The sequence below is a fragment of the Ranitomeya imitator genome, chromosome 5 (genome assembly GCF_032444005.1).
Source record: "Ranitomeya imitator isolate aRanImi1 chromosome 5, aRanImi1.pri, whole genome shotgun sequence".
Taxonomy (NCBI): Eukaryota; Metazoa; Chordata; class Amphibia; order Anura; family Dendrobatidae; genus Ranitomeya; species Ranitomeya imitator.
The window spans coordinates 440,045,556-440,066,047 of NC_091286.1; the positions used below are offsets into that span (position 1 = coordinate 440,045,556).

At 43.6% G+C, this 20,492-nt stretch overlaps 1 protein-coding gene across 2 annotated transcripts in view; it reads right to left on the minus strand.

Annotated features, from left to right (window-relative positions):
* The window catches only part of LOC138638122 (probable cation-transporting ATPase 13A4), a 492,614-nt gene that overhangs the window by 405,733 nt on the left and 66,389 nt on the right, over nt 1-20,492 (minus strand). For both annotated transcript variants that reach the window (XM_069727146.1, XM_069727145.1), the window contains exon 2: nt 4,525-4,698. In XM_069727146.1, the coding sequence (XP_069583247.1) occupies nt 4,525-4,698 (174 nt within the window). The remainder of the gene's footprint in view (nt 1-4,524; nt 4,699-20,492) is intronic.

Consider the following 20,492-nt stretch of genomic DNA (forward strand, 5'->3'; position numbering starts at 1 on the left):
TTTCCTCCGTCTACTAATGTACCTATGCCCGACATTGCCATTTTCATGTGTGGTTCCTCCATTACTGCCCAGCAACATGTCTGCTGTCTTGGGGTCATACTTGATTCTGAGCTTTCTTTCACCCCCCACATCAGATCACTGGCTCGCTCTTGTTATCTGCACCTCAAAAACATTTCTAGAATTCAACCCTTTCTTACTTTCGACTCTTAAAAACTCTCACTGTTTCTCTTATTCATTCTCATCTGGACTATTGTAACTCTCTACTAATCGGTCTCCTTCTTACCAAACTCTCCCCTCTCCAATCTGTCTTGAATGCTGCAGCCAAGATGATATTCCTCACCAATCGTTACACTGATGCCTCTACCTTGTGCCAGTCATTATACTGGTTATCCATCCACTCCAGAATCCAGTACAAACTTATTACTCTCACCCACAAAGCACTCCATGGCTCAGCACCACGCTACATCTCCTCCCTCCTTTGTCTGCCAACCTACCCATGTCCTCCAGTTCTACTAAAGACCTGAGGTTAGCATCCTCAATAATTATAACCTCCCACTCCATCTCCAAGAGTTTTCACATGCTGCTCCAATTCTTTGAAATGCACTACCCAGGTTCATACGATTAGTCCCCAAACCCCACAATTTTAAGTTTGCCCTAATAACGCCCTTGTTCAGACTGGCCTACGGTCTCAACACATTACCCTAAGTATCCTTGTGTAGCCCATTCAAAATTTTTACCATAACCAGGTACCTCGTATCATGTTCTCATACATTTTATGCATTTAATAGCCCTCTGTGTCTGTACTGTTACATACTTAGGCTGATAACCTGTTCATGCAGCATTACATGAACACTCGACTCATACACTTTGGCTGGTCCGAACAATGAAAGCAATTGATACCATCCACCTTTTGAGTCTCCCCTTTTTCTCATAGATTGTAAGCTTGTGAGAAGGGCCCTCATTCCTCTTGGCATCTGTTTTGATCTATGTGTTTATTGTTATGCTGTAATGTCTATTGTATGTACAAGTTCCCTCTGAAGTGCTGCGGAATATGTTGGCGCTATAGAAATAAAATTATTATTATTATTAAATTAAGCTTTTGTTAAAGCCTGCAGTGTTTCATGTTGCAGTGGTTAATAGAACTGTAATTTCACTGAATCTACTGAGGCTCCCCACATGCAGTATGTGTATAACTAAGGTCAAGTGCAGTGTTTGCTTGTTTCAATGGATTTGGCGTGGCCTACTGATGCAAACGCAGACACACTAATACACACTAGGTGGAAATTTTAGGATATGTGCTAGGTGACTTATATAGCTATGTGGTCAGGTGATTTCCATCTCCAGAATTGAAGCCACGCCAAGAGCAGTATGAGAGCCCAAGGTACAGACTTGCTCCTAGAGTGAGGACCCTGAGGTGCCTTAACTCAATGAGTGTGAGACCCCACTTGAATTATTAGCACATTTGCACTTCACTTTCATTCTTTGAAGAATACATCCTTTTTTCAAGCCTTTTGGCTAAAATGGGGAATATTTAAATTTCACGGTTGAAGGTACAGTCACATTTTAACTGTAAAACTATTTGAAATGTTGTCACTCACAATGACTTTTGAGGGTACGGTTCCACCATGAGTTCCCTCATGATTGGCATAAGAGGGAAATGTGTGGCCATCAGGTTCTGCTTCTCCCTTGAAACCCTTGGCTCTCCTCCTGAAATATTGTCAGTTTAGATTGAGTTCTTAGTTTCACTAGTGAGGTAGAGCAAATGGATGCTGTGCGCACCCTAACTTCTGCAGTGGAAGGCCCTGATCCCTCATTCTTATTGTGGTGTCTTGGGGCCTTTCATTTTAGGCAGCGGACTTTGACATAATAAATCCTTTTTTTCTGGTCCTAGACAATATTTGAAGCAATCTTGAGTTCTTAAGAAAAACAATTAGCCCTGAAACAGCTGTCTATGGATGGGTAGGTGCATGTGTTTAAATAACCTACCTTACTTTTTAAAATATCAGACATTGATATATAGAGAAGTTATCTCCAATTGATAGCATTAGTGATCTAGGTTTATTCCCTTTAGAGGAGAACTAATTTTCCAGGAAATCTAGCCTGGCCTATAACAACTTGTCACAAGAAGAAACTGTATCCAGCTGACCCCAGGTTGTGTTAAACCTGCTGTTCTGTTCGTTTCCACTATACACTTGTACCGCTCCGGTAATTTTTCACCGGACCTATTAAAATGCTGTTTAAGCTGCTTAAAATTTTTTTGGGGAATACCTGTTGCATTATTATACTGTATGTGAACATGGTTGGTCATAATTTAAAAAAAAATACGTAAAAAACTCAATTTTTTAATTTATTTTGTGTTTATAAGGCTGGGATCACACATGCGAGAAACACGTTCGTGTCTCGTATGTGAAAACCAAGCTCTGGCGCCGGAACTCGAGACCGGAGTGTGCGGCCGCATAGCAACACATGGAGCCGCACGCTCCGCTCCCAAAAGCCAGCGCCAGAGTTTGGTTTTCACATGCGAGACACGGATGTGTTTCTCGCATGTGTGATCCCAGCCTAAAGGTTACAAGGGCTTATTGAATTCTGCACAGAAATTACAAATTTGAGCTTAACTAACTAACTAACTAACTAACTAAAACAACTGCTAATACTACTACTATAACAACTATTACTAACTATAACTAAAATTAACTATTGTTAGGGCTAGCGGAACACACCGAGTAAATATAGAGGTTTTATTATAATAGATGTGTTCGCAGCCCAGGGTCCACCGTGCAGGAGAACCTGCTGCTAGTAAACGGTGGAACTATATGGCGGTATGAGCTACCTCTGTTACTTCACAGAGTAGCCGTGAACTCAAAGCACTGCGCCCTGTTTGACTTCACAGTGGCAAAGGCTAACTATCCAACTGAGAGCAGTCAGTGGTCATGCATGCACACAAAAACTCCTCCCCAGAGGTGCAAGCATTCTAGGGGCTTATTTCAGCCAGGTCCCTGAATACATTCACACAAAATCTCCTCGCTGGAGGTGCCAGCATTCTAGGAGCTTATTTCAGCCGGGTCCCTGAACACAAACTTACATGACCACACTGGAGCAAAGCACATAACATAGAATGATACTAGTGCATGAGCCTTAAATAGTTGCAGCACGTACAGGACCTTCCTAGAAGGACCAATGAGAGTCTGCCACAAAGCATGAGAACCTACAGGACCTTTCTGAAGGACCAATGGCTTTAGCTGCAGTATCTGATCATGTGACCTTCGATCTCCACTGAGAGATCTTACTCTGGGCATGCTCAGAACGAGAAAAGCAAGAATTAGTCCCAGAAGCGTTTGCTTGCCGCTGTGCAGCCCTGGCTTCAATGGCAGAAGCAGGAAAAGCAGCAGTAACTCTTTGTAGAGTCAGACTGAACGAGACGCTGGGACTGATGTCTCTGCTGAGCAGGCTCCACTGCGGCAGGAGAAGAATGGGAGACTGCAGCGGAGATGGCCTGAGATTCCCCCTGTGCAGAGGCGGGAACTCGACCCCTAACAACTATAGTATAAAAGTTAACTGCATGCACACATTTTGAAAAAAAAATAGTAAAAAAAACAAACAGTTTTTTTTCAGAAAATCTTCACATAATTCTATTGTTTAAATTCAGGGCAACAATAATACACGTCTCTTGCACATATATTTTTCGCAATGAAAACAAGTCATGCTTGTTTTGTGGTCATTCGAAGGAGGGCAAAAGCAGCATCTCTTTCTTTTTAGGCTGACAGCTGTGCTGGTGGAGGATGTTGATTCAGTTGATTAAGTTGCAGTGCTGGTGGAGGCTGTGGTTTGAGCATGCTGCTGGATGCTTTGAACAATGGCAAGTGCTCCTTCACTTCTGGGATTCACATGTCTCTCTTCAATAAAAGGCCTAATTAGGATTGTCCTAATTCTTCCAGAAACAGTCTTGTATGTAGTTTATTTCTGACAACTGAATTTATTTATTTTTAGAGGAAAAGCAGGGTAAATAACATACAGAGAAAAAAAATTGCACAGAACTGTACTGAAAGCCAATGTGTATGGTTTGTACTGAAAGCATGTGTAAATCTGCACCTAAAGCAACTGTTTACCTCATAAACAATAGTAGATGCAATAAGTAGTCTCAAAAGAAATTATAACTCATTTGTTTTACTCAAAAAATGGCTGAAATTAGCATAAATGCAATTCGGTCATTTTTGACCGGGAACAGTACAAGTGTAAAAAAAAGTGTCGCAAAAACTAAACAAAAAAAAACACCCTTAGAAAGAACCCCTCAAATTAGGAAAATAGAAGTAACCTAAAGTTTCAGAACCGCATAATGAAGTTTTTAAAAAATATCAAAGTTCGAAAACGTCATTTTTGACCAAACAGAACAGCAGGGTTTTAACAAAGGACAAAACAATTAGAAAAACAGGTTTCATTGTTGGTATACAGTCAAAAAACAACAGTATTTAAATAAGTACACAGTGTCATTGTCCAAGAAACAAAAGAAAAAGCATAAATACATACCGTAGTTCTCAGTAAAATAACATTAGCTTTCTCAAGGGCACATGGGACACATTGACACCAGACGTCCCATTCAGGTTTCCAATAAAATAGGAGTAGAAGAAATCCTAGGGAAAAAATGTACCCGATAATGCACAGTGCTTGTCTCCACATCAGTGTTCTGTATCCAAACAGCTCCTGGGAAATTAAAGAAACAATAGGACTGGATGACAATAGGTTTCACCACATATCTTCTCTTTTTAGGCAAAGCTGTTAACATAAGGCACTTCAAACATCTAATGGCACAGATTTTTTCTAGTTGATATTTGTCCATATCTACAGGATGCGCCATTTATAAAGTTGCATCAAAAATGGCCAACTTCAAAATGGTCACCATGGTCACCACCCATCTTGAAAATTTTTCCCCCTCCCATATAGTAATGTGCTACAAACAAGAGGTTGAAATCACCATCCATTCCCATTTTATTTAGGTGTATTCATATACATGGCCCACCCAGGTATATCGATATAAATAGCCCACCCTGTATATGGACACTAGTAAGAGATGGTTGTTATGAAACATTAAACAATAATTACATGATATATTATATATTTTTAAAAACTAAACCTGTTATAGAAATCGCTCCACATTATACACTGCATACTAATGCTGAACTGTGCATCTCATTTAACACAGAAATGAGCAAAACAACCCTATTCACACTCTCTTTTTCTACTTTTAAGTAAAAGATATTGTGTTGCAATATCAAAAAGTTCTAACAGTCCCATCAGGCAAAACTGTATGAGAAAGAAAGATCATGCATTGGACCTACATACTGTTTAGTTATATACGGGAGAAAATAAGTATTCGATTTTTCAAGTTTTCCCACCTAGAAAGAATGGAGAGGTCTGTAATTTTTGCCATATGTATGCAGCGCCCCAGAGACCTGGTCGTTGCAGTAGTATCTCTCTGCCACTAAGGGGAGTGATGGTACGTCTGATGGCACTAAAGGAGTTCATCTGACCAGGTATCACCAGCACACATTACACTTCACACTCCGGCCACTAGGGGGAGCAAAAGGTTTTATTTATTAGGCCACTCCTCACACTGGTAAAACTAGGGGTTGAATAGGAAGTTAGTCAGAAGCTGACTGGGTTTTGTTCAGGCAACATCCCGTGGCAGGGGGTGTTGCGGGGGGAAGATTCAGGGGGGTCCCTGTCAGGCGTGGGAACCTGGCAGGCACCTAGCGACAAGGATAGAACGTTACGGAGCCGCGCCTGCGCTATCTGCGGCGGCATCCAAAGAAAGGACACGAAGCGAAGGATATTGTGGACAGTGAGAAACGAGATCAAAGCACAAAGGAGAGCCAGTAGGAGTCGTGCCTGGAGAACGGCAACATCCTACTGAGGCGCGTAGCCGGTGCCCGGAACACCGAGGAAGTAACTGACTTCATGCCTTACTTCAAATACCGCAGGACAGTTAATTATAGGTTGGCTGTCTACCTTACATCACCTAAGCAGACATAGGGGCAACGTGTGGAGAGGGGCGTCTCTAGGGTCCTGGAAGAGCTCCGAGCCTTCTCGTCAAACGGGTGCGTCCTAGCCATAACAAACCTGAGGGACGGAGAATAGAAAGAACGAGAAAGAACTAGAAAGAACGAGAAAGAACACGAACAGAAGTTGTGAGGACTATCCCGAATGCTCAGCAGGGAAGCACTACAACACACAGGCGCTAGTGGTAGGCAACGATTTCCACCTGCAAAAGGAACTCTGGATGTGCCTTCGGACCGGCCGGTCTCAGACAGCCCTGTTAACTGTGCTCTGGATTGAGGATCCTGAAGTCACCAGTAAAGAGGTAAAGAGACTGCAACCCTGTGTCCTCGTTATTGTCTGCATCTCACATCATCACCACCTACACTACTGGGAAGCCCTGGGGACTCACTTCACCTGTGGGAGGGTAAACCATCTAGCTGCCATCACATCACCACAGTGGACCCAGAGCAGCGTCGGTCACCCTGACCGAATACCACAGGTGGCGTCACAAAACCTTGACAGACTCATATCACCTTTTATTGGATGCCCCTTAGCAGGGTCACGTACCGGGTCCAGCCACCGTGACAACCCCAGAACTGAGCCAGAGAGGACCGGTACCGAGTAACCCGCGGCCCTGCATCTGGGGCGCTCCATGTACACTTCAACTGTGAGTGACAGAATCTAAAAATACAAACCATAGAATCATATTGTATGATTTTTATATGATTAAATTGCATTTCATTGCATGAAAGTATTTGATCACCTACTAACCAGCAAGAATTCTGGCTCTCACAGATCTGTTTTTCTTTAAGAAGTGCACCTGCTCTGCACTATGAGGCAGTGATGGGTATTATATGCAAGGGATGCTATGTATCCTCCAGGATGCGCACAGAAGTGCATTAAAGCCTCTGGAGTGCATTGCAGTCACAGGTACAGTGGGGAAAAAAGTAGTTAGTCAGCCACCAATTGTGCAAGTTCTCCCACTTAAAAAGATGAGAGGCCTGTAATTGACATCATAGGTAGACCACAGCTATGAGAGTCAAAATGAGAAAACAAATCCAGAAAATCACCTTGTGTGATTTGGCAAGATTTATTTTTCAAATCATGGTGGAAAATAAGTATTTGGTCATTAACAAAAGTTCATCTTAATATTTTGTTATCTATCTTTTGTTGGCAATGACAGAGGTCAAACGTTTTCTGTAAGTCTTCACAAGGTTGACATACACTGTTGGTGGTATGTTGGCCCATTCCACCATGCAGATCTCCTCTAGAGCAGTAATGTTTTGGGCCTGTCACTGGGCAACACAGACTTTTAACTCCCTCTAAAGGTTTTCTATGTGGATGAGATCGGGAGACTGGCTAGGCCACTCCAGGACCTTCATATGCTTCTTACGAAGCCACTCCTTCATTGACCTGGTGGTGTGCTTGGGATTATTATCATGCTGACATACCCATCCACGTTTCATCTTCATTGCCCATGCTGATGGAAGGAGGCTTGCACTCAAAATCTCACGATTCATGGCCAAATTCATTCTTTCATGTACATAGATCAGTCACATGAAACAGAGAAACAGCCCCAAAGCATGATGTTTCCACCCCCATGCTTCACATTAGGTATGGTGTTTTTTGGATGCAACCCAACATTCTGTCTCCTTCAAGCACAACAAGTTTTGTTTCTACCAAACAGTTCTACTTTGGTTTCATCAGACCATATGAAATTCTCCCAATACTCTTCTGGATAATCCAAATGTTCTCTAGCAAACTTCAGATGGGCCCGGACATGTACTGGGGGACATGTCTGGCATTGCAGCATCTGATTCCCAGGCGGCGTAGTGTGTTATTGATGGTAGCCTTCATTACAGTGGTCCCAGCTCTATGCAGGTCATTCACTAGGTCCCCCCGTGTGGTTCTCGGATTTTTGAACACCGTTCTTTGATCATTTTGACCCCACAGGGTGAGATCTTGCGTGGAGCCACAGATCGAGGGAGATTATCAGTGGTCTTGTATGTCTTCCATTTTCTTATTATTGCTCCCACAGTTGATTTCATCGCACCAAGCTTCTTGTCTATTGCAGATTTAGTCTTCCCAGCCCTGCTCAGTTCAATTTTGTTTCTTTTGTCTTTCGACAGCTCTTTGGTCTTAACCATAGTGGAATTTGGAGCGTGACTGTTTGAGGCTGTGGACACGTGTCTTTTATACTGATAACAAGTTCAAACAGGTGCCATTACTGCAGGTAATGAGTGGAGGACAAAGGAGCCTCTTAAAGAAAAAGTTACACGTCTGCGAGAGCCAGAGATCTTGCATGTTTTTAGGTGACCAAATACTTATTTTCTACCATATTTTGCAAAACATATCTTGCCAAATCATTTTGACTTTCATAGTTGTGGTCTACCTATGATGTCAATTAAAGGCCTCTCTCATTTTTTTAAGTGGGAGAACTTGCACAATTGGTGGCTGAATACATACTTTTTCCCCACTGTATAGCTGTGGTTGCAATGCAGAACAAAGGTAAATGTGCTCTTGGACAAACTATTTGCCCTGGGCAGATTTAAAGGAACCGGTCACCAGGTTTGGCCGATACAAGTTACGACCACCACCTTTCAGGGGTTATCTAAAGCCTTCTATAATGCTGTATATCTGCCCCCGATCTGACCTGCAAGAGAAGAAAAATAACTTTCATTATACTCAACTGCGGTGGGCTGTCCAGTCCGATGGCTGTCGCAGGTTCAAGTCCAGCACCTCCCATATTCTTGCTAAACCGCCCTCCTACTTGCTTCACAGGCTCCCCGACATCGCGCTCCTGTGCATGCATACTTATTTGCCCTGTTGAGAGCAGAGCAAAGTACCACAGTGTGCAGCCGCCAGGAAAGGTCAGAGAGGCCCAGCGTCTGCACACTGCAGGAATTTGGTCAGCCCTCTACAGGGCAGATATGTACGCCTGCACAGGACTCCAGCTATATTCCAAAGGCAGGTGGACATAGTGTTAGAGCCTCACCAGAAGTATGCATCTGCCTATTTGGATGATATCATCATCTTTAATACCAACTGGCATTCCCACCTGTCTCAGGTTCAAGCAGTTCTGAATTCACTAAGAATCACAGGGTTAACAGCAAACCCCCCAAAATTGTCATGTGTCTCACGGAAGCATGGTACTTATGGAATGTGATTGGCCACGAGGTTATCAAACTGCAAATAAATAAGATTGAGGCCACCCAAAACTGGCCTAAGCCTTTAAGCAGGTGAGGGCGTTTCTCGGCATCAGTGGGTACTACCACCAGTTTATACCCAATTTTGCGCGGAGATCAGCACCCCTATCCGATCTGTTAAAAGGTAAGAAGTCAGTTATGGTATGGTGGAACCCTCAAGCAGAGGAGGTGTTCCAGTCCATGAAGTCTGCGTTGTGCGGACAGCTAGTCCTCATCAGCCCCAACTTCAGGAAAACCTTTATAGTAAAAACAGATGCCTCAGAGGTAAGCCTAGGTGCAGTGCTGTTGCAAGAGGTGACAAGGCTTGAAAATCCAGTTGAAAGCAAAAGGGGTTTTAGCTAGCTCACCAGTAACCACCGCAGGTGTCGTGACTCTGTGCAGACAAATATTGAGACCATGAAAAATGATGTGTGGTTTAGGCATTTGTTCAAGGGAGAGCATGTTACCACGTGTTTTTTTTAATATGACTTAATAAAGAGAATACTTTTTAAGATGCTGGAACCACACATCAGTTTTCTTACATACAGTTACCTACTTGAGCAGCAACCTTACTGTGGCAGAGAAAAAATATAACGTAGTGGAGGAGTGATTAAGTGGGCCTTGGAGTTTCTACGCTACTATTTGCTTGGGCAACAGTTTCAGTTGGTAATGGATCATTTTCCCCTCATCTGGATGAGTCATGGAAAACAGAGGAATGGGTCACCAGATGGTTCCTGTACCTGCAAAATTTTAGTTTTTGGTGGAACATCAGGCGTGGAAGTCGCAGGGAAATGCGGATGCTCTGTCACGGGCACCCTGTGTTGTGATAAATGTTCAACCTCACAAGTTTCAATAGAGGGGGTATATGTGAGGCAGTGATGGGTATTATATGTGAGGGAAACTATGTATCCCCCAGGATATGCATAGAAGTGTATTAAGGCCGCTGGAGTGCTTTGCAGTCACAGGTACATTATAGCTATGGTTGTAATTCAGAATAAAAGTAAGTAAGGTCTTGGACAAGCTATTTACCCCAAGGCAGATATAAAAAAAACCCGACATGGGCTTTCATTTTTGAAGCGAACTACAGGAAGGTAGTGGGGCAGTTCGCTACCTCCAGTTGGATCTTACAAGTGGCCCATGGCCACAGATTCCATTTAAAAACCCTGCAGTGAAAGGTTTGGGTGTCTCAGTGTTAGCAAGCGGCAGAGCAGGTGGCTCTGCAACTGCAAGCTTGTGTGACGTTTGTCAGTTTTGGACATTAAATACATTTGCTTTGAACTTTCCTGGATCACTGCATCATTACTGCACAGTGTGAACACCACTGCACTGCAGCACTCATTATCTGTATGAATTGCACCTATTTAAATTCATCACCTGTATAAAAGACACCTGTCCAGACAGTCAATCACACACCAACCTCTATACTATGGCCAAAAGCAAAGAGCTGTCTAAGGACACCAAGGACAAAATTATAGTCATATAAATAAAAAAATAGAAAAAACTCAATAGCACTCACCAATCAGTGGCAATTCAAACGTCCTTTATTAGAACATGCAGCAAATCATCTTCACGGTTCAAGGGAGGGAGTGAAACTAGGAGTGCGACAGGCAAGACGACGACGATCGTTTCGCGCTAATACCAAGCGCTTCCACGGGTCTCGAATTGCCACTGATTGGTGAGTGCTATTGCGTTTTTTCTATTTTTTTATTTACATGGTCACTTTGTTTCACGCAAGCACCGCCTTTCACCTGATCGGACTACCTTTTGTTGGGAAACTCTCCACATTGAGTTTATAATCTCTGCAAAGTCGAGCTGTGCCGCTTACTTTTTTTCTTTTTCTGGTCTGAAAATTATAGTCATGCACAAGGCTGTGATGAGCTACAGGACAATAGGCAAGTAACTGAAACGGCAACAACTGTTGGGTCAATTATTAGAAAATTGGAGAAACACTAGATGACTGTCAATTTTCCTCGTTCTGGAGCTGCATGCAAGATCTCCCCTCCTGGGGTAAGGCAACTCTGTGAAAAGTTAGGAATCAGCCCACAACTACACAGGAGGACCTGGTCAATGACCTGACGAGAGCTGGGACCACAGTCTCAAACATTTCCATTAGTAACACACTATGCCGTCATAGATTTAAAACCTACAGGACAAGGTCCCCCTGCTCATGTCAGCACATGTCCAGGCACGTTTGAAGTTCCCCAGAACCTGAAGAAGAGGAGGTATGGTAGAAGGTCTGGTGATCAGATGAGACCAAAATATAACTTTTGGTATCAACTTCACCCACCAACCCCAAGAACACTGTCCAATCATGAAGCATGGTAGAAGAAACTTAGGGTATGCTTTTCTGCAAAGGGGAAAGGGTGACTTCACCATATTGAAGGGGGATAGATGGGGTCATGTATTGCGAGATTTTGGCCAAAAACCTCCTTCCCTCAGTAAGAGTATTGAAGATGAATTGTGGCAGGGGTCTTACATCATGACAATTACCCAAAATACACAGCCAGGGCAACAAAGAAGTGGCACCGTAAGAAGCATGTCAAGGTCCTGGAGTGTCCTAGCCAGTTTCCAGACTGCAACACAATAGAAAATCTTTGGAGGGAACTGAAACTCAATGTTTCCCATCGACAGCCCCGAAAACTGAAAGATTGAAAGATCTGGAAATGATCCATTTGGAGGAGTGGGCCAAAATCCATGCTGCAGTGCGTGCAAACTTGGTCAAGAACTACTGGAATCATCTGACCTATATAATGGCAAACAAAGGATTCTGTACCAAATATTAAGTTCTGTTTTTCTTTTTAATAAAATACTTATTTCATGCAATAAAATGCAATTTAATTATTTAGAAGTCATCCAATGTGATTTTCTGTGTTTTATTTTTAGATTTTGTCTCTGACAGTTGAAGTGTACTGACGATAAAAATTACAGACCTCTTAATTCTTATTAGCTTGCAAAATTGGCAGTGTATCAAATACTTATTTTCCCTGCTGTATAAGTATTACAGAATATTTGGGAGTGTTTCTATTTTAGCTGAGTCAATCTAATCTTATAATAATTGGACCCACTCCTAACTTAATTATGGTTGATGTGTTAATACTTAGAATTCAAAGTAATACAAATGCAAAATGAAGAAGAAAAAGCACTAGAAGCTATGTTACGTATTACTTTATCTGAGTTACTCATAGTATGAGACAGCTCAAAACTTTATTTAGATAAAAAATCTACTAGCTTTATGCAAATGCTATCACTGTCCAGGTCAGTGTTTCTCATCCCTGCTTTACAAGAAACCCCCAATAAGTAAATACAGTTTTGGCCAATAATATTGACACCCCTGCAATTCTGTCAGATAATACTCAGTTTCTTTCTGAAAATGACTGCAATCACAAATTCTTTGGTATCATTATCTTCATTTAATTTATCTTAAATGAAAAAAACATAAAAGAGAATGAAGCAAAAAGCAAAACATTGATCATTTCACACAAAACTCCAAAAATGGGCCAGACAAAAGTATTGGCAGCCTCAGCCTAATACCTGGTTGCACAACCTTTAGCCAAAATAACTGTGATCAACCGCTTCCGATAACCATCAATGAGTTTCTTACAATGCTCTGCTGGAATTTTAGACCATTCTAAACAGACAAGGGTGCCTTCTCCAAACTGCCATTTTTAGATCTCTCCACAGGTGTTCTATGGGATTCAGGTTTGGACTCATTGCTGGCCACCTTAGAAGTCTCCAGTGCTTTCTCTCAAACCATTTTCTAGTGCTTTTTTAAGTTTTAGGTCATTGTCCAGCTGGAAGACCCATAAACTCTGAGGGAGACCGAGCTTTCTCACACTGGACCCTACATTATGCTGCAAAATTTGTTGGTAGTCTTCAGACGTCATAATGCCATGCACACGGTCAAGCAGTCCAGTGCCAGAGGCAGCAAAGCAACCCCAAAACATCAGGGAACCTCCGCCATGTTTGACTGTAGGGACCGTGTTCTTTTCTTTGAATGCCTCTTTTTTTCTCCTGTAAACTCTATGTTGATGCCTTTGCCCAAAAAGCTCTACTTTTGTCTCATCTGACTAGAGAACATTCTTCCAAAATGTTTTAGGATTTCTCAGGTAAGTTTTGGCAAACTCCAGCCTGGCTTTTTTATGTCTCAGGGTAAGAAGTGGGGTCTACCTGGGTCTCCTACCATACAGTCCCTTTTCATTCAGACGCCAACGGATAGTACGGGTTGACACTGTTGTACCCTCGGACTGCAGGGCAGCTTGAACTTGTTTGGATGTTAGTCGAGGTTCTTTATCCAGCATCCGCACAATCTTACGTTGAAATCTCTTGTCAATTTTTCTTTTCTGCCCACATCTAGGGAGGTTAGCCACAGTGCCATGGGCTTTAAACTTCTTGATGACACTGTGCACGGTAGACACAGGAACATTCAGGTCTTTTGAGATGGACTTGTAGCCTTGAGATTGCTCATGCTTCCTCACAATTTGGTTTCTCAAGTCCTCAGACAGTTCTTTGGTCTTCTTTCTTTTCTCCTTGCTCAATGTGGTACACACAAGGACACAGGACAGAGGCTGAGTAAACTTTAATCCATGTCAACTGCAAGTGTAATTTATTTATTGCCAACACATGTTAGGTGCCACAGGTAAGTTACAGGTGCTGTTAATTACACAAATTAGAGAAACATCACATGATTTTTCTAACAGTGCCAATACTTTTGGCCACCCCCTTTTTTATGTTTGGTGTGGAATTATATCCAATTTGGCTTTAGGACAATTCTTTTAGTGTTTTTTCATTGAAGACAAATTAAATGAAGATAATAATACCAAATAATTTGTGATTGCAATCATTTTCAGTAAGAAACAGTATTATCTGACAGAATTGCAGGGCTGTCAATACTTTTGCCCACAACTGTACTCTGCATGCCTTCTGTCTCTTTCAATTGTGCCCTTTGGAATTCTCGCTCAGTGTGTAATAAACTCTCCTTCATCCATGACTTCTTCCTTTCTAATTCTCTTAACCTCCTGGCTCTTACTAAAACCTGGATCCAGCAGTCAGACACCACCGCTGCTGCTGCTGCTCCCTCATATCATGGACTACACTTCTCTCATACTCCAAGATCAGACTACAGAGCAGGTGGAGACGTTGGTCTGCTCCTATCATCCCTCAAGTACCCTCACTTGTCTTCCCTTCTTTTGAGGTCAATGCTGTCAGCATCAATATCCCCTTCTCCATGCGAGTAGTGGTGGTGTATTGTCCTCCGGGCTCCTCCCATCAGTTCCTGGATCACTTCGCCACCTGGCTTCTACATATTCTCTCCTGTGACATCCCCATCCTCATCATGGGTGATTTTAACATCCCCATTGCTTTTCCCCTCTCCCCATCTGCTACTCACCTCTCATCTCTATCCTCCGCTTTCGGCCTTTCGCAGTGTACTAACTCTCAAATGCATGAAGATGGAAACTCCTTCGACTTTGATTAGTGGATTATTTCACAAACTCCCCTTTTCCGCTTTCTGACCACAACCTTCTTTCATTCTCAATCAAGAACTGTCATCCCGCTCAGGCCACCCCTATTTTCCACACTTATAGAAACATAAAGGCCATTAACACCCAGAAACTCAAGAAGAACTTGCAGTCATCATTGGCCCCTATCTCCCTCCTCTCATATCCTGATTCTGCACTGAAGCATTACAACAAAACACTGCAAAGTGCCCTGGATGAATCTGCACCTCCTATACACAGAGCAATAAGGCACAGATGGCGACAACCGAGGCACACACGGCAAACACGTTTACTGCAGCAGTGCTCCAGGTGCATCAAACGCCTGTGGAGAAAATCCAATCTACCCGAAGATTTCATCCATTATAAATTTATGCTTAAAACATACAACACTGCTAGTCACCTCTCCAAACAAACCTATTTAAAGACCCTTATCACCTCACTATTCAATAACTCAAAACGTCTCTTTGACACTTTTCAACCCAAAGTGCAGGCCCCAACAATGGATCTCTGTGCTGATGATCTTGCCAATTAATTCAAAGAAAAAATTGACCATATCTAACAGGAAATTTTCTCCCAAACTCCTCACACTATGCACTGTCCTCCCTCCCCTACTACATCTCACTCACTCTCTGACTCTGAGCCAGTTACAGAAGAAGTAATCAGGCTCCTTGCATCTTCTCGCTCGACCACTGGCACCAGTGACCCCATTCCGTCACATCTCCTCCATTCCCTTTCACCTGCTGTCACCCCTCACCTAACAAAAATATTCAACCTCTCTCTCTCTTCTGGTATCTTTCTCTCCTCATTTAAGTAGTTCTATTTATTAATAAAAATTGTTAAAAACTAAATACAAAATTACCAACATTCCATTGAATTAAAAGTGTGTTTTTTCAGCACACTGATCACATATATGTTTTCTCAAAATTAATCTATTTGTATTGAACATTTAAAATATTTCAGTGGTCCAATTAAAATGGGCAAGGCAAGGAGTAAGGGATGGGGAAGTGGACGTGATTCTGATGGTGCATGGACGGGATGACGCTGTGGCCAAGCTGAAACTTGGCCACAACAAAGACCAACATCTTCTTGCTCAACCTTCCTGTCAAAGTTTCTAGGGGACCGCAGCCCACCACTATTGAAGCCAGAGCAGTGTGAAATGGTTGTTGGTTGCATAGCGGATAATGCTTCCAGTCACTTAGCCACCACCATCACCACCATGTCTTCCACAAGGTCAAGTCTGAGTAGCCGTGAGTCTGGACCGCATATTACTCACCCTGATCCTCCTTCCTCCCACTATGCCGAGTGCCCTGAGACAACTGATACCACACATGGACACTCCGAAGAGCTGCTCACTTTTCCTTTTAAAGATTACAGACTCTCGGCAGGTCAACTTGAAGTGGGGCAAGATGAGATTGCATGTAGCGATGCCCAAAGATTTGAGCAGCCATGGTCACATGAAGACAATTGTAGGAAAGTGTCACAAGAGGTGGACGATGATTAGACACAATTTCCAGAAAGTCAGAAGTATGGGCAGGGTGTGGAAGTGGAAGACGATGTGATGGATGACAAAGTAACTGACCCAACCTGGCAGGAGGACATGCAGAGCGAAGACAGCAGCACACATGGGGAAGGAGGCATAGCTCCCCATCAGGCAGGAAGAAGCAGTGTGGTGGCCTCAGACAGAAGGCGTGCATCTGTTCCCCATAACACCAACATGAAGGAAGTTGCCATTCCAACTGTTAGATTTTCCCGAGTCTGGTTATTTTTTAAAGACTCTGACGAGAACCCCAAACAGGCCATTTGTAGCACCTGCCATAACTCCATCAGCATGATCAGGCACATGGCAACAAAGCACCCGACTTTGTGGGCTGAACCCCAGGCTCCAGGAACAATATCTGCAGGTGACACCACTGCTTCTTTCACTGTTTTGCATCCAAGCCCAGTCCACGATGCATGCGAAGATGCCTCGTGCCTTACACCTGTTGTTGCCCACAGTCAACTAGAACCATCATCAAGCCCATCCACGTCCTTGTCCCAGCACAGCCTTCAGTTGTCTATATCCCAGTTATTTGAACGCAAGTGGAAATACGCAGCCAAAGCCCCACAGCACAAAATTCTCACATCTCTCATCTGCTGGCACTCCAAATGTTGCCTTTTAGGCTAGTTGAGATGGAAGCTGTCCGCAATCTGATGGCGGGAGCTGTCACAAGGTACTCGGTCCCCAGTCGCCATTATTTCTCCTGGTGTGTCATACCAGCATTACGCCAGCACGTGTCCCACAACATTAGCCGTGCCCTCAACAATGCTGTTACAGGGAAAGTCCACCTAACCACGGACACGTGGACAGGTGCTTGTGGGCAGGGATGGTACATCTCACTGATGGCACACTGAGTTAAAATAGTGGAAGCCAGAACCCAGTCGGACCTTGGGATGTAACAAATCCTCCCGACACTGGGGACTGCAGGCCCTACGTCAATCAGGGTTGCCCCCACAGTCTACAGCTCCTGCACCTCCTCCTCTTCAGCCTCCTTCTCTGAAACTAGATGGTGGCTCGATTCTAACGCGTCGGGTATTCTAGAATATGCATATCCACGTAGTATATTGCACAGCCCACATAGTATATTGCCCAGCCATGTAGTATATTGCACAGTCACGTAGCATATTGTCCAGCCACATAGTATATTGCCCAGACACGTAGTATATTGCCCAGTGACGTAGTATATTGCCCAGACACATAGTATATTGCCCAGCTACGTAGTATATTGCCCAGCAACGTAGTATATTGCCCAACCACGTAGTATATTGCACAGTCGCGTAGTATATTGCACAATCACGTAGCATATTGTCCAGCCACGTAGTATATTGCCCAGACACGTAGTATATTGCCCAGTGACGTAGTATATTGCCCAGACACGTAGTATATTGCCCAGACACGTAGTATATTGCCCAGTGACGTAGTATATTGCCCAACCACGTAGTATATTGCCCAGCCACGTAGTATATTGTCCAGCCACGTAGTATATTGTACAGTCACGTAGTATATTGCACAGTCATGTAGCATATTGTCCAGCCACGTAGTATATTGCCCAGACACGTAGTATATTGTGCAGCCACATAGTATATTGCCCAGTGACGTAGTATATTGCCCAACCACGTAGTATACAGCACAGAGCCACGTAGTATATTGCCCAGTGATGTAGTATACAGCACAGAGCCATGTAGTATATTGCACAGCGACGTAGTATACAGCACAGAGCCACGTAGTATATTGGCCAGTCACGTAGTATATTACCCAGCTATGTACTGTAGTATATTGCCCAGCCAGGTTTGTCACAGGTTAAAAAATAAAAAATAAACATATACTCACCTTTCTGAGGGCCTCTTGTAGTCCACGGCAGCTTCCGGTCCCAGGGTTGGTATGAGCACAGGACCTGTGATGATGTTGCGGTCACATGACCGTGATGTCATGGCAGGTCTTTCTAGCGCAGGCGTGCAGGGCCTGTGATGATGTCGCGGTCACATGACCGTGACGTCATGGCAGGTCCTTCTCCCATACCATCTTTGCCACCGGAACCTGCAATGGGAGATGGTGGCCGGCGCGAGCAACTACGGAGGGTGAGTATAGCAGGGTTTTTTTTTTTATTATTATTTTTAACATTACATTTTTTACTATTGATGCCGTATAGGCAGCGTCAATAATAAAAAGTTGGGGACACACAGGGTTAATAGCAGCGGTAACGGAGTGCATTACCCGTGGCATAACGCAGTCAGTTACCGCCGGCATCAACCCTGTGTTAGCGGTGACCGGAGGGGAGTATGCGGGCGACAGGCACTGACTGTGGGGAGTAAAGAGCGGCCATTTTCTTTCGAACTGTGCCTGTCGCTAATTGGTCGCGGCAGCCATGACAGGCAGCTGGCGAGACCAATCAGCGAATGAATAACCGTGACAGAAGGACAGACAGACGGAAGTGATCCTTAGACAATTATATATAAGATGAGCACATCAGTCAGAAGCTGGAAGCACTGCAGCACTGTCTCAGCTAAGCAGCCACAGGCTGTGCTGAAGTTAATCTGTTTTTGATGACAAACCGCACAATGCTGAATAGTTGTGGACAGCGCTGAAAGAACAGTAAGATTTTTGTTTGACACCGCTGAACCTACAGCCAGGCATGGTCATGGCCGGAACCTGGTGGCGGCTCTGAGGCAAGGTGAGCTCACACATGTACCTTGCCTGGCTCATGTGCTTAACCTTGTTGTTCAATGTTTTCTCAAAAGCTACCCGAAGCTGACGGATCTGCTACTGAAAGTACGCCACCTGTCTGCCCATTTTGGAAAGTCAGCTACAGCTTCAGCCGCCCTTGCCGTGCTTCAGCAACGTATCACACTTTTGGCTCACAGACTGGTGTGCGATGTCCCCACGTGTTGGAACTCTACACTGCATATGTTGGAAAGGATTTGTGAGCAGAAGAAGGCAGTTGTTGACTGTCAGCATCAACAAGGCTGTCATTCAGTTCAGACTCCACACATAATACCTCAGTCTTGTATAGATGTCAGACATATTTACCATACTCCAAAACTTTGAGGACTGCAACAAGATTGTGAGCGGCGATGATGCCATAATTAGTGTCACCGTCCGGCTTCTCTGCATTCTGAAAACCTCTTTGCTCACAATTAAAGAAGATGCATTGAAGGCAGAGCAAGAGGACGTGGAGCAAGGAACCATACAGGGTGATTACACACAGACCAGCCTCATGTCATCCCAATGTGGAATGATAGGCAATGAGGAAGAGGAGGAGGAGGAAGAACAGGAGCTACTTTCATGCACTATAGATGATACTACAAGCACAGCTGTCATACCATCTGTTCAGTGTGGATGCCCTGATAACAGGGAGGAGGAGGACAGCATGGTCAGTCGTCCTGTTGGTGAGGGCATGGAAGTCTTGCCTGTTAGCAGTCTGGCACGCATGGCTAACTTTATGCTGCGCTGCGTTTACCATGAACCTCACATTATTAAAATACATTATACAACCAGGCTGAATGTATTCCATGATGCAAAAGTCACCCAATTTTTGTGCAAGGGTGTTTTTAAGATGCCTGTTACTAATTTGAAACCAAAAAAATTTTACTCCCCCAAGGTGAAATATTTGTCAGCCCATGCACTTAGTGTATGAGCAATACGAGACCAGGAGACCCGCACCTTTAAATTGGGCCTATTTTTTAATGAAGCCTTCCTCCAAATCTCATCATCCACTGCCACCAGATCACCAGGGTTAACATGTGCCGTACTGCTACAGCCATACAAGAGATATACGAGTCAAATAATTGCCATGAGTACTACTAGCAAAATATATTTATTAGATTTTCACTGAAAATCATACATATCATATATGGTAGAAAATAGATAAAAGGATGTGACTGCATCCACAGGTGCCCCCTGAGGAAGCGGCAACACATACACGCGAAACGCGCGTTGGGGTTCATCCAGGAGCCAGACAGGACACAAACTATGGGTAATTAACTCTTTACTTTGCTAACTAGCTGTTTATATAATGCGGTCTATGTATACTTAATGTGTGGCAGTTACATGGGCATTATCAGGATTACTATGTATAGATAACACCCACCTTGATGTTTTGTCTGCCACACACATGGGCTATTTGCATTTTTTGTATACCTCAATATTATGTATGCATTGTAACTTATTGTGTTTTTGTCGGCTATACCTGGACTTTTTGCACCTGTGGATGCAGTCACATCCTTTTATCTATTTTCTACCATA